Source organism: Lissotriton vulgaris, chromosome 12 (genome assembly GCF_964263255.1).
Source record: "Lissotriton vulgaris chromosome 12, aLisVul1.2, whole genome shotgun sequence".
Classification (NCBI taxonomy): domain Eukaryota; kingdom Metazoa; phylum Chordata; class Amphibia; order Caudata; family Salamandridae; genus Lissotriton; species Lissotriton vulgaris.
This window is the reverse complement of record NC_141700.1, coordinates 80,412,279-80,428,132: the sequence shown is the minus strand read 5'-3', so window position 1 is coordinate 80,428,132 and position 15,854 is coordinate 80,412,279. Positions and strand designations below refer to the sequence as shown.

General features: G+C 45.6%; 1 protein-coding gene across 1 annotated transcript in view; it reads left to right on the top strand.

Moving 5' to 3' along the window:
* The window catches only part of LOC147673379 (perlucin-like), an 84,145-nt gene extending 77,434 nt beyond the window's left edge, over positions 1-6,711 (top strand). The window contains exons 5-6 of the mRNA XM_086946350.1: positions 4,180-4,289; positions 6,229-6,711. Coding sequence (XP_086802476.1) covers positions 4,180-4,289; positions 6,229-6,439 — 321 coding nt within the window. The 3' untranslated portion in view covers positions 6,440-6,711. The remainder of the gene's footprint in view (positions 1-4,179; positions 4,290-6,228) is intronic.
* Positions 6,712-15,854: the final 9,143 nt, after the last annotated feature.

The window sequence follows — 15,854 nt, the reverse complement described above, 5'->3', positions numbered from 1 at the left end:
ACAGGCATGCCAAAAATATTGCAGAATATGCAATATTATATCCAAAGTAGTGCTTAAAGTACTCTTCGTACGTGCACCGTTCAACAAAATCAGATAGAGAAAAATCTCCTCATTACCTACCTACACAAATTGCAATTCACATATACAAACCTATACAAATCCAAAGTTGGCCAACACAAATTCCAAAATTCCAAAGCTATACCAAACAAATGGTTGTCCAAATTCTAACTGCCAAGTTCTAAATGACCTAACGGTCTTTTTTTTTTTAAATACTTACGCCAAAAAGGTTCTCAGTCAGGAGTGACATCATGTGGAGGATCAAAATCAGGAAGATCAGAAATATACTGGGCTGCAGAGACAAAGAATCCCCAGAACCTCCGTGCACAGAGTACCTCCTTAGTAGAGTCCTGTCCTGTCCTCCTCAGTAGATTTCTGTCTTCTGACAAGATCACTCCCTCAGATAGCCACTTCTCTGATGAGGCCCGTGTTGGCCGCACCATTTGTAGAAATCAAAAATCCACTTCTCAGGGGTTCCACTGATACTTAGTCCTTTTAAACTCACAAGGAAGAACTTGACACAGAAGCTGGAATATAAAAGTAAATTTTATTAACCTCAAATGAGTGAGACTACGTCACACAGAAGCCTTAGCAACTGAATGAGGCAGTCTGCTAGAATGGTCTTACTTCAAGTCTTATATACTCTTTATCCTGCCCCAGGCATGTAAGGGAGTTGTACCAATTACATTCCTAAACAAATGGAAAATCAGGAGTGTCAGCAGGTGAGTAGCCTTTGCGGTTTTAGCAGGATATCGGCAAAACATTATAATTACATAGTTCACAAAGGTTAATCTGATTTAGAAGGCACTGCAGGGCATGGCATGATTACATGTACAGTACCCCAACCCAAAAGTTAATCATTAAGAATGTCCCAAATTCAACCTCCAAAAGCCAGACAAACCTATAATTGAAAGCATAACCCATGTAATGAAGAAACATGATAAAGAAACAGTAGCAGATGATGAACAAGATAAGGCATGTGCAAGGAAACTAAAAGTTAACGATGTCTTTGCGAGGTCATTTTCAGGTGAAGAAACGAACAAATCTGAGCATGCATGTCTAAAGCTGTCGAAAAAAAAAAGAGTGTCTGACAGAAGAGTGCTTGACACAATGAAATATCATCGTGAGAACTACGTGGTGAATGTGAATTGAATAAGAAAACAATACGCAAAACGAAAAGAAAGAAAGGTTAAATGTGCATGCTGTGGTTATGAAAAATACATGAAATGATAATTCCTGCGTCCCACCTTGATTCATGAATTATAAGACCGTTGATCTTCTGATAAGCTTTATAAAATCATTTCATGTATTTTTCATAACCACAGCATGCACATTTAACCTTTCTTTCTTTTCGTTTTGAATTAATTCAGTTTGTTTATCTTTCCCGCTTTATGCATGTTCATATTTGGTTTTTCACTCGCGCAACTTTATTGTTCCTAAGCCGTCTCTTTTGTTTTGAAGCGGACATACTCATATCACATGGTGCTGACCTCTCTTATTATCTTGGCTCCCATTGGTTAACACATGCCGTTCACGTGACTAGGTGTTTCCATATGTTGACCTATCGCGTTCAGTGTATCACACTTCCTGAATTTTTACTGAGACGCGGCGGTGTCCGGTCCAAAGTAAGTTTCTGAGGATCTTGGAGCCGAATTCATTCTTTGCACATAATGCATGTTTTCACTTTGTATGTACTCGTTTGAGTTTGGCACACCACTATGCGCGTCCTACCATTTTTATAAACCTTTCGGTTTCCATACGCTGGGTTCTATTAATTCGAACTCTTCATCCACTGCGTATTGTTTTCTTATTCAATTCACATTCACCACGTAGTTCTCACAATGATATTTCATTGTGTCAAGCACTCTTCTGTCAGACACTCGTTTTTTTTCGACAGCTTTAGACATGCATGCTCACATTTGTTATTTTCTATATGTGTTTCATCTAAAGTGGAGTTTCTGATTTGGTCCTGTTTAACCTTTATTTCAGACCCCTGATGAAGCGTCCTCGTTTGGTGACCTGAAATGCATTGGGTATACGCAAGCATTGAAACAAAATGAGACTTGCATCATAAGATTGTCATTATGCATGCTACTAGCTTGTGGATGAAACATTGAAGTTGAAAGAATCATGTGAAAAAGTTGAAATTTCAAGAAAATAAATCGAAATTTGTGAAGAAACCTGTTTCAACGTATATTGTGCGCACATTTTGGTGGGAAGACGATTCTCCCCACACCACTTCCTGTTATTCAAAGGCACGGTCAGACTACGTGCGACAAATGTGGCGCAAACCAGATCACAACTTAAAAACTCATTAAGAACATTATTTGACATAAATTGAGTGCACGGGGATAACACAGTTTCTCAGTATTACTTATTTTGTCATTTTCCTCACGTTGGCACTGTTGGGAAATTAGTTCACCTCATTAACACCATTTTAACAACAAGCAATAAGGAAGATAACAATGACTAGTCAGTCTTTGCAAAGGGCCTTCGACTGCATGGGAACCTGTGTTGTTGTTTTTTTTTATCTATTTGAGCTAGCTCCATTTCTTTGTTAAAATCTGCAGGTTTTACACCAGTTGATGGATTATGTGGCAAATCCTGGCATATCAAGTATTATTCAAAAACTGCCATGGCAGTAGAATCGCATAATTCTGGTTGCCCAGAGTATAAGCAGCAGCAGAATATAACTGGTCGTTATGCTAAAAAATGCTCAATCAAGAGGCCATAGTACAGGTTTCAGTCCAGTGCAGAAGAAGTGTAGCCAGCAAAACAAGATCAAGATTCTCTCTCAAAAGTATAAAAAAAATGTGTTATATGTCACTTCTCAGTACATATATGTAATTTCTGATATGTGCAATTCACATGATTTTGTATTATTCGATTAATGCTAGGTATTGTTCAGATACCAGCACATGCACCATCCACAAACGTAATATATACAGAAGTGAATTCAGTTCTGCAAGCCTCCCTGACACAGATCAGTTATACCTTTTTTTATTATTGTGCCTTCATGGAGAGGTGTTCATTGACTGTAAGTGTGGTGCAGTGGCGATGGGTTACAATGAGACACCAGCCAGGATATTTTCTATCTGCTGACACCCTCTACCCTTCTGCCCGGCATCCTAAATTCTAATGCTAATGTGAAGCCTGCTTCAGCAACAACTGTCCGTAGGACTATTGGAGTTGAAAGACGCAATGAGAGTCTCACACTTCTGTCTCAGGAACAGCCTTTCATCAGGGGTCATGTACCATCTCACTGGTAGATTCTCGCCTGGCTCTAGAAGAACCTGAAGCGCAGGTGTACCATCCACTCGATTGCTTTGGTCTGGCAGTCATCACAACAGAGATACCCCCTAGGCTGGACCTAGCAATATTAGAGAAAACGTGCACCAGCATGGGTCATGCAGCCTGAAGCCAAGTCCTTTGCACTTTCATGGGCAGTAGGTTCCGGGCTGCATCTACATCTCCTCACAGTCTACCGTCCTGACATAGATGAAAGAGGACAAGAACAGCTGTTTCACTTTTAGTGTTAAAAAAAATGGAGTGCCTTCAGATGCACGCTGGTAAAGTATCACTCTGTATAGAGAGGATCACTACGCCACACTTACACTCAATGAGCACACTCATCATGCAGGCTCAGGAGAGTAAGAATTTCTTTGGCAATTGAAACATATGTGAAGCTATCACTTGCCTCCTAACCTGCGCCATATTTACTTTTAGAATTGATTCTGAAGTTACCAGGGTGGGACTGGAAGACCTTCAGGTTGGAAATCATAAATGTGAATCCACAAGTGTAAAATGTGCATACCTGCAATGTACATTAATTACAAAAAAGTCAACATGCACACCCAGGAGTTTAAGGGATAGAGTGTGCAACATTTACAAACTGTTTATGTGCACATGGATAAAGGAGATGGTGTAGGGGGAGCATTGACCGTGGGAGCAAATCCATGATTGACGACGATGGGATAAAGGACAATGGAGTAGTGTTGGTCAATGAATTGCTGCATCTGTGTGCAACCAGTGAATGGATATTTATGAGATAAAGCACAAAAATCCAGAGTATTCTGGTCTTAATGCTCTTTTACCTCACCTGGTCCCTTTATTCTCCTGCAGCTTTTTATCAGAAATGCAAATAAGGCGGGCTTCCACTGGATCGGCTTGACGGATAAGGATGAGGAAGGTGCCTGGAAGTGGGTGAATGGCTCCAATGTACAGCCAGAGACGTAAGTCATCCGCAAAGCACTATACGTTCATAGTTTATATGTTCATAATTTATATTTCAGAGATTTAATTTTTCTATTTATTTATTTAATTTGTCAGCATGTTTTCCAAAGCAGCAAATTATAAATACATCGGCAACGCTAGTCAAACCACTATGTAAATGAGTTAGTGTTGTGCTATAGGACAGAAATATTGAGGCTGAAAAACAGATGTGGGTTTGAGAATTTGACATCAGTGGAATAATAGTGTGAAAAAAGATGGGCATCATGGAGAAAAACTTTCCTATAAAAAAATGTAGAATAGAGAGAGTGAATGTCTCATAGGCCCTTATAATGAAATCATAGGTTTATGATGAGGTGATACAGGAGTACCAGAATTCCCAATTTATCCCAATATTCAATCGTGCTTACAATTTTTCTCCCTGAAATGGGGAATGACCTCATAGATCAGACTTACCAGGTCCTTTACTGAAGGTTTTTCCATGACTTCAGTGATAAAACTGCAGGTTTTGAGCAGGCAGAAACATTCACTAGAGGGCCTGGTGGGGAGTGTGTGGTGGGTGGATGTTGTGTAGAATGTCGGGAAGTGCTTGGGTCTGTCTGGGGCGAGCATTGCCAGTTCCCCCACTCTGAGCAATATCTGTGGATACCTTCAGCCCATGCCTATACTGTCTCCAATAACTTTGAGCCTGAAGACATTGCAATTGTAATTGCATTTATATAGCGCTTACTACCCCTGACGGGGCATCAAAAGGCTTTTTCAGTGAGTAGCACGCTACTCTGGAACCCCAAAAGGATTAGTTGTGAATTAGTATAGTGAAATATGAAATTAGTTTGAGCAGTGGATACTTTAGCCTGTTATTTGGATTGAAAAGGATAGTGGAGGGCTAGAAAAGGGAAGGGTTTGCAAATGTATATTGCACTTGCTTTCCCTGATGGGGTGCTGAAGCGCTTTTCGGCGAGTATGAGTGTCCGAATTACACTGGGAGAAGCTATTGCTCCAGGTGAAATTGTGCCACTTGTATTGAGGACCTAAGTAAAGAACAAACAGCTTAAGGGGGCAAGTAACAAAATGGAAAGAAGAACAAAGAGAAGGAAATAAAGTGTAGGGAGGAAATTAGTGGCATTGGTGGAGAAGCAGTGTGAACAGATTTAGGTACAATGCAATAATACACTGAGAAAATGGGAAGGCGAAGACTGGAGATATGAGCGAAAAAGAAGAATGTTGAAAACAAAACACACTGAAGGATTCTCTTGAAATTGGGAGTGAAAAGATGCAAATATCAGGGAGCCCATCAAAAAATGAACAAAAGCCTAACATAGCATACAATATCCTTATAGTGACCAAAAAACACAATGTAATGTGACACACTTCAACAAAACAAAACACAATATAACAAAGCACAGCAGTTTGAATTGCAACACAACACATAACAAACCACAACATCACAAATAAGAAAACCTGGTTGGTCTACGAAGTTGCATGTGTTAACGCAGTTAGATTGACCTGGAGCAATCATGTGGGGGAATCACCATGGGAATTAATTCTTATGCATTATACAACAGGAAAAGAAAGACTGACTTACCTAACTTAGGGGTGTGTACTCCTCAAAAGCACTATCTTGTGGACATAGCGGAGGTAATAGTCATTGCATCTCAATTCCGCATCAAATAAGGTCTAGTCTTGGGGCTCGGTGGACAAATGCATTTTCTGCAGAAACCTGTTTTTGATCTCATGGATATGAGTTTGAATCTCCATGGTTCCACTCTGCCCTTCATGCTTCTGAGGTCAATGAAATGAGTTACTTGAGTTAAGTAATCATGAACACCTGTTATTCAACCCCAAACGTTACAAATATATGTTATGTTCAGAAGCTGCCAGGCAGTGTAATACAAACATTTTAGTTAATTGTGGCTCATTTCTTGATCCTTATTTTTTTAGATTTTGGATCTGTAAACAACCTGATAACTATGAAGGAGCAGAACATTGTGCCACAGTTGGTTCTTATGAGGACTGTGGAGATCTGATGGACTGGAATGATGACAGCTGTGAAAAGGCACACAAGTTCATCTGTGAAAAAGAGGCTGAAGATAGAAAGATGGATTTCATCCCACGAAATACAGAGCCAGAAAATGGATCACTTCTAATGTAGCCCTTTTATGTTTAAAAAAGACAACATTCATTTGGATGCAACAGAATGCACAGTTCACAGGAGTTCGTTTGTGAAAACCTGAATGAAAATAGTTCAAGTTTATTGCTTGTAGTTATTAATAACCATCACAATTTAATCAATCAGTTATAATAAATCCAGGTATAAAGACAAAGCATTTGTAGGTCAACTGGTTCAGTTTTGGCCATAAAAAAACAATGAATAAAACATCTTTTCCAGGAAAAATATTAATAAATAAAATTACTATGCACTGTATGACAGCATCCCAACAACTCTTCTTCACCAACTTCAAACCACCTAAAATGCCACTGCAAGACTCGTTGTTGACATACCGCACCCAACTCACACCACACCACTCCTCAGAGAGCTCCACTGGATCCCCACCCAGACATGCTGCCAGTTCAAATTTCTCACACATGCATCAAAGTCACTACTCAAGATGGGATCTGCATTCCTCAATCACAAGCTTCACTTCCACCAACCCACAAGATAACTTACCCCAGTATCACTCTCACTCGCACATACACCCCGAATCCTCGGAAGTAGAATGGGAGGTTGATCATTCTGTTACCAAGCAGCCAAATTCTGGAATGACATTGAGACTGCCTGTATACTTTGTGTGGTGCGGAAAAAAAAGTGAATCCAGGGACATTCCTTCTAAAAGAAGCCCAAGCATCGATCAAACCATGAAGATTGATCATTTGTCGTAGAGCCCTATAGACCTTAGGTTTTCTACCAGTATATACTACCCCTGATTGATGGAGAAGTTCAGACTCGATATTTATGTTAAAATCACCACATATTGTAAACGGAGCTGGCCAACCGACCAGCTCCATATTTAACCACTTATATAGTTCTGGGTCATCTAATACCGGACCATATACTGAGCATAATGTAAGGGTTTTATTCTGAAATTTGTCATGTATAATAACCCAGCAACCATAAACATCAGCAGAGGAGCGAATTATATTGACCTTTCCCCGTCGAACTAGAATGGCAACTCCTTTAATTTTTGCCTCTAATTTAGTCCATAAAGCTAGCTGAAAACCCTCAAACTCCAGAAGTTTATACCGACTGGCTTCGATGTGAGTTTCTTGGAGGCAAATTATATCTGCCCGCAAAAACCGCACATCTTCTCTAATCCAACGCCGCTTAACTGGGTCATTTAGCCCGCATATATTAATGGATGCTAGCCTAATGTTATCCATGCCATTAAAAAAACATTCCTAAAAAATAACCAACTAAATAATTGTGCCCATCCTGGCTGAATTAGTCTGTTCCCAAAAACACCCCCCAATCCATGCCTTCCTTTCCCCTGTAGCGTAACCCCCACCCTGACCCCCACAACCCAACAAGCTGGCAAAAAAGGTCCTCAGACCCTTGTGATGCTTCCCACTTCCCGAGTGTCCCCTGGTCACTCCCTGTCCATGTAAACAACCTAAAGAAAAGAGAAAAAGAAAATAGGAAAAAGATCTAAGCAAAAAAAGAGGAGAAAATACAGAGAACAACTTGAAGGCATATAAGAAAACCTCCACAAGCATATTTCCAGGCTAAAACTAAAGTCCATTAACCATCGGTAAGTTCCTTCAGGTAGTTTTCAGCCTGGATTTCTGAAGAAAGACCCATATCTTGCCACAAAAGATAACCTTTAACCGTGCAGGGTTCATCAAAAAAACCTCACACTCCTTTTTAGGGCTCGCCTATTATATCCCGCAGGGATTAATAGGCGAGACTATAGGGCCTAAACTAAGAGCTAAACTAAGCTCTAAAAAAAGTGGATTTCCAGAAGTGTATGTGCTCGTGCACGAGATTGCCCGCCCCCTGCTTCACACTTTTCACGACTTTTCCCCCACAGGCTTTTTAATACCATTTGCTCCTGCCTCCAAGAGCTTCAAAGGGATCCACTCCTCCGCCCACTGCTTCACACTTCACGGCCGCCAGGCCGTGTCTCGCATTTCTCCTCCCCCCTCCCCACAGCAATGCCAAGAGCTTGTTAGGGCTTTTGACGGACCCCGAACGCTAGGGGGCTGAGTGATAACTACAATCAGCACTCACTTCACCAGCCAACATCACCCTTGAGTCTGATCATATATAACTTTATGATTCCCTTGTATTGCACCCACACACATCTGAGTCTGCCTGTAGCTGTGGAAATAACTTCCACTCAACTCCACATCACCGCTCAACTCCACATCACCGCTTAACTCCACATCACCGCTCAATTCCACATCACCGCTCAACTCCACATCACCACTCAACTCCACATCACCGCTCAACTCCACATCACCGCTCAACTCCACATCACTGCTCAATTCCACATCACCGCTCAACTCCACATCACCGCTCAACTCCACACCACTGCTCAACTCCACACCACGGCTGAACTCCACACCACCGCTCACCTCCACACCACCGCTCAACTCCACATCACCGCTCAACTCCACACCACCGCTCAACTCCACATCACCGCTCAACTCCAAATCACCGCTCAACTCCACATCACCGCTCAATTCCACATCACCGCTCAACTCCACATCACCGCTCAACTCCACATCACCGGTCAACTCCACACCACCGCTCAACTCCACATCACCGCTCAACTCCACACCACCGCTCAACTCCACATCACCGCTCAACTCCAAATCACCGCTCAACTCCACATCACCGCTCAATTCCACATCACCGCTCAACTCCATATCACCGCTCAACTCCACATCACCGGTCAACTCCATATCACCGCTCAACTCCACATCACTGCTCAATTCCACATCACCACTCAACTCCACACCACCGCTCAACTCCACACCACCGCTCAACTCCACATCACCGCTCAACTCCACATCACCGCTCAACTCCACACCGCCGCTCAACTCCACATCACCGCTCAACTCCACACCACCACTCAACTCCACATCACCGCTCAACTCCACACCAACGCTCAACTCCACACCACCGCTCAACTCCACACAACCGCTCAACTCCACATCACCGCTCAACTCCACACCACCGCTCAACTCCACACCACCGCTCAACTCCACACCACCGCTCAACTCCACATCACCGCTCAACTCCACACCATCGCTCGACTCAACACCACCGCTATCGCTCAACTCCACACCACAGCTCAACTCCACACCACCGCTCAACTCCACACCACCGCTCAACTCCACACCACCGCTCAACTCCACATCACCGCTCAACTCCACACCACCGCTCAACTTCACACCACTGCTCAACTCAACACCATCGCTACCGCTCAACTCCACACCACCGCTCAACTCCACACCACCGCTCATCTCCACAACTCCACAACTCATAATCACCTTCAGCCCCTTCAGCCCCTTCTGTGCCAGCACATACTATGGGTAGGACCTCAGGTGACACAGTAAGATTGTTCCCAGTCTTAACACCACAATCTATTTTGGGCTTCACAGCCCCACCAATATCCATTTCTCCCCCATCACTTTCTTTTTCTGTCACCTTGCTATTTTTAAGGATGCCGGTAGCATTGATACCACCAAGCAAGGCTTGAGTTGATGTTTTATTCGCTGCAGCTTTCCCAGTAAACATCCCTGGGACAGTAACTGTTTTCCCCCGCCCAGAGCCAGCGATCATCTGCGGAGCAGTCCCCGACCTTCCAGAGTCTTTACTCCTAATCTCGTCATTTGTAACACATGGGGGCTGCACTTTCTCTGTGAATTTTCCCTTTGCCATGCTCGCCTTCTTAGCACTCATCGCCGTGACTTTAGCTGCGGGTTTCTCCGCTCTGTCCGACTTCGGCGCTTTCTCAGGCTTCTCCTGCACGGGTGGGATCTTCCTCATCACTGAGGTTAGTACGTCCCTGGCAGCTTTAGAATTCATTACGGGTACACTCCCGTTCTTACGAGGCGGCATGGAGCTTCGCAAACCGCCGTACACAGTCAGATCTCGCTGGAGTCTCTCTGCAAGCCACACCCGCCACGTCCACAGGTGTGCTCGACTACGGAGGGCTGTTGCTGCAAGCTGCGCGGACTGCAGCCAAAGTTTCTGTTTCTCCCGGTCTAACAGCATAGGGTCCCTTCTGCCAAACGACAATCTGTGTTAACTCCTCAATACCGCCGACAAAAGGTATTATTTAATAACCCTCCTTCATTTGTTCCAAAGTTCTCTTTCTCCTTTGGATTAACTTTTTTTTTCCGCACCACACAAAACACACTCTAGGCTCGATTATTTTTGTATTTCTCCCCGATTCTGGCTCAAGGTTTTAGCATTACTAGATATCCGAGAGTAATGTCGGATCACAATCCGCTAGTACTCGAGGTCAACACACAATCTAAAATTAGTAAACCAGATGCATAGACGTTTAAACCTGGCCTGTTAGGAGACAGCAAGTATATTGAATCTATGACTTTATGGATAACAAGATTTCTAAATGAAAATATAGGTAGCACTTGTATACAGAATGTGTGGGATACACTTAAAGCCCGGATAAGAGGAGAGACTACCCCGTTTGGCTGGGAAAGTCAGAAAAAGGAAAAAGTGAAATTACAGGCACTATATAGAGATCTAGAAGAGGCTGAGATTAATCTGGCCAGGGTTGTATTGGGTGGTGGCGATAGTGACCCTGCTCAAACACAGATTATAATTGCTATGTCAGCCATAACAGAAATATCACAGGCTAAGGCAGCAAGTAAATTTTTAGCTTGGCGGTCGAAAATATTTGAGAATAGTGAAAGAGCGGGACATATGTTAGCCTCCAGAATTAGAGAAAGAGAATCTACCACGCGTATTAAAAGTATTCTTGATCCAGAAGTAGGGGTAGTTCAAGAAGAAGGTGCTATAGCTCTAGCTTTTCAGAAGTTTTATCAAAATCTTTATATAGAAGATATTAGTGAGAATGCGGTAGTCCAGGCTGAAATCCAAAGATATCTTAAGGAAATCAAAGGAAGGGGGTCTATCGTCAGAAGAGAAAATAGAAGAGCTCTGGCTAGCTATAGACTTGCTCCCTAATGCAGTGCTTTCTAAATTGTGCGTCGCGACACAGTAGCGTGTCGCCTCGCATTTGTGGGTGTGTCGCGTGACAATGATGTCTCCGGACGTCTCCGGGCAGATTAGGGCGAATGCTCTCTTGGGCCGAACGTATTCAGTGACGCAGGAGGAAGGAGAAGTGTAAGGCAAGCATGTGGCCGTGTTCATTTTGCGACGCAGTGACGAGGAACTGGAACTGCCTCTGCACCCCATCCCAGGCGCTCTGTAAGGGAAATTGTCGAAATTGTAAAACTCTGTTGGCACCCCTCTCTACTTTTCTCATCTTTCGCTGCTCCTGCTCGCTGTCTCCCATCGTCTCTTTTTACTCGTTCTTTCATTCTGCTTATGCCCACGCTGCGCTCTGTAAGGGAAATTGGCGAAATTGAAAAACTATGTTGGCATTCCTCTCTACTTTTCTCCTCCTTCGCTGCACCTGCTCGCTGTCTTCCATCGTCTTCTCCCCTCTTCACTTCTGTTGTATAAACATCTGACCAAGTTCATTAAGTGATTGCCGCTGGCCTGAAGCAGTCATTACAGAGGGCCATTTGGGCAGCGTGTTGTTCAGGAAGGCCCCGAACACCGGCCCTCAGCGGGGGAGGGGGTGGTGCAATATTCAGTGTGTAAAGCGGGGCATACGGCCATCAAAGGCAGCCCCCTCTGTGTGCGGCTTTCTCTGCATCTGTTATATGGGCTTGGAAGAAACACTCATGAATGTAAGTGTGTACCTAGCACTCTGCGAAAGAAGTTGACTCTGACGTGAATCATATCTTGTCCCGGGACTGCACAGGTAGCTGTTGGAAATAGTATGGGCTACAAAACAAAAGTCCCAGACTTTGTAAGGCCCCGTTCCGGCACAAAGCGGCACAGAGTGGTGCATGGTATTTACTCTCAAGCACAAAAGGTATTTTGCGCTGGAAACTGTCTGAATTCTCACCGCAAAAAGCACTTTGTGCGGCTTTGTAGCACCTTATTTCAAGAGATAGTGCTACGTGGGCAGATCTGCACAGACACCCATAGATGTTGATGCAAACCCTGATCCATTAAGGTAGCCAGATTGGGTGTTGCTTCAAGAAAGAATGGAAAGGGGCGACCACTCGGTCCCCCCGAACGTATGGTGGAGTACCCCGATCCTCCCGGGAGGCCATCTTGGGCGGGAGGCGAGTCTCGGCTGGTATGCCCAAAGCGGCGTAGCCGGGGCGCGCCTTTTCCCGCCCTGGAGTGGGTTGTCCTAGACGCTGACGCCGCCGGCCACGCCCCCGGGGGGCAGCCGGAGGCGGGTTTACGCCCGCCCGAAGACAGATAAAAGGAGCAACAAGCCAAGAAAGCATCCTCTTGTTCCTGTGCTCTGAAGCTGCACCTCCCCGCTGCACGTGAGCTCGAGACGGAACGAAGAGCCAATTTGGAGCGTTGTAATTTTGTTCTTGTTTTACAGATATCTGCATAGGAGAATGCCGGGCAAGAAGGTCGGAAAGCGGGTCGGTACCGATCAGATGCTCCGCATGCTCATAAAGGAGGTTGCCGATTTAAAGAAACAGATGGCGGAGAAGAACGGGGAGGGAGGCCCGAAGCGAATCGTCGGACCAGCTTTGCCGGGAGTAGTCCCTAGCGGGAGAGGCAAGAGGTCCAAGAGGGGGGCACCTGGGGGGGAGACCCCGGTTCCCGATACACCGATAGAGGAGCCGATCCTGGTTCCGAAGGAGGGGCATCCGATTCCCGTGGTAGTCACCCCCGTGAACGGAGAAGATATGCCTCCTGAGTTGGCTGCACAACTGGCAGCGTGGTTGGGAAAGGATAGCGAGGGCGTGATGAGGCAATTGCAGGAATCTAGACAGGCTGCGAAGGCACCATCTCTTGTTCCCCCGCAGGCTCCGATGGCTGAGATCGCGGCAGGCGCAAGTTCGGCAGCAAGTACAGCACCTAGTTCAGGTAAGCGGCTACTGCCGATTGCGGGGGAGGGGTCTGTACCCTCGCGAAGGGAGAAAGTGGCCCAGCATGTTCCACTTGAAATTAAGGAAAAGATTTGGGCTAATAAGTATGTGAACATGTTTTCTTTGCTTACTGACCATTACGAGATCGAGCATGTGAAGGCCCAAAAAGAGCTTATGCATCCGAGTGTTTGGCGCGCAAAAATGGCCGCCTTTAAAGTCGATGAGAACATAGGTACTTGGGGCAGAGCATTTGGCATTTTCACCTCCATTATGGGTGAGCGAAGGCCTGAGTTGTTGACGGAATTGCCTATTTATCAGACACGTATTATGGAGTATTCTCTAGCCCATGAGGGCAATCAGTGGTTTTGTTATGACAATATTTTTAGGAAGGCTAAGGAGCACGACCCAGCTCTAACTTGGGATTGTTATGACTCCATTTCTTGGCAAAAAATGGAGAAATCGGGCATGCTAAAGGTACCATTGTCGGGGGGTAGCGGGGGTGAGTCTTCCCGCCAAACCTCTGGGACACCCTTTCGGACGGGTGCAGGTAACGAGCACCACTCGAAGTCGAGTGGCAACACAGGGAAAAAGGGGATTTGTTGGAATTTTAACAGGGGAAAATGTACAAGGCCTCAGGGGTCATGCAAATTTAGACACGAGTGTGGGGGTTGTGGACAGTCCTCTCATCCCGAGACCATGTGCAGAGCCAAAACGGGTGATAACGGAGGTAGGGGAAGCGCCAAACAGGTCTGAAATAGTCCGAGGGGCGCCTTTACCTACCCCGGTTGATACCATGGCAATGATTCCTTGGCTCAATGAATACCCGGATCATGTTTCCGCAGGGGTGTTGCGAGACGGGTTCTCGTATGGTTTCCGGATTCCAGTGGGGGACTTTCAGGGTAAAACAAGTTGTAAGAACCAACTGTCGGTCCTGCAGCATACGGCGGTGGTACAGGTAAAGATTGGGAAAGAGGTGACTCGAGGGCTGGTTGCCGGTCCATTCGATCAACCGCCGGTTGCTAACTTTGTTTGTTCCCCCTTAGGGGTGGTCCCCAAGAAGGACCCGGGGGAGTTTAGGCTAATACATAATTTGTCAGCTCCACGAGGTCTTTCCGTGAATGATGCGATAGACCCGGAAGTGTGTTCGGTGCGGTACGCATCCTTCGATGAAGCCGTCGCCATGTTGAATCGCCTGGGGCCCGGAGCGCTGATGGCCAAATCAGACATCGAGTCAGCGTTCCGGTTGCTCCCGGTACACCCAGACGATCAGCGTCTCCTTGGTTTCACGTTTCAGGGTCGCTATTACATGGATAAATGTATGCCAATGGGTTGCTCCATATCTTGTGCTTATTTTGAAATGTTCAGTTGTTTTCTGCAATGGGTATTCACAAGAAAGACGGGTTTTCAGCATGTGATGCATTATCTCGATGACTTTCTGTTCCTGGGGGCAGCCGGGGATCCAGAATGTGGGCAGGCTTTATCAGAGTTTTGTGTCTTAATGAATCACTTCGGCGTGCCATTGGCACCAGGTAAGACTGTGGGTCCCTCGACATCACTCGAGTTTCTGGGGATCGAGCTCGACTCGGAGGAAGGCTGTTTTCGGTTGCCCAAAGAGAAGGTGTTGAAATTCAGGGCATCCCTTGAAACATGTATTCGAGAGACTAAGGTGAACCTGCATCAATTGCAACAAACGGTGGGCCAATTGAATTTTGCCCTTAGAGTAATCCCAATGGCCCGCCCCTTTTCCCGCTCGATTGCACAAGCCATGGTCGGCCTTAAAGAGGGACATCACCGCACGAGGCTCTCGGCAGAGATTCGCCAGGACATGCGCATTTGGTTGGCATTCCTGGCGGATTTCAATGGTCGAATTGTCTGGAACAAGCCGGCGGTGTCCTCCGAGGAGCTGGGGCTGTGGACAGATTCGGCGGGGAGTATAGGTTTTGGCGCCATATTCGGTACGCAATGGTCGGCTCAAAGATGGCCGTCATGGTGGCACGAGTGCGGGTTGACGAGTAACATTGCTTTTCTCGAACTCTTCCCCATTTTGGTGGCCCTGAAAACATGGCCTGAGGGGTTCCGGGATCACTCTGCGGTGTTCTGGTCTGATAACATGACCGTGGTTGAGTGTATCAACAGTCAGGCAGCACGTTGCAAATGGATTCTGAGACTGCTCAAAGAAATTGTGTTATTGTGTATGCAGTTGAATGTGCTCTTTAGGGCGAGACATGTCCCGGGGGTGCTGAACCAAGCGGCTGATGCGCTTTCTCGTTTCCGTATGCAGGCCTTCTGGGGTTTTCTGCCCACAGCGGACCCGGTGGCGGCACCCTTTCCCGAAGCTCTCTGGTCTCTCGGTGCCCCGAACTACAAAACCTCGTGGGAGAGAGTTTAGCACCCAGGACAAGGAAGGCATATCAAGGGGCGTTCCGTTCCTATTGGTCCTTTTTGGGTTCTGCCAGGGGGGA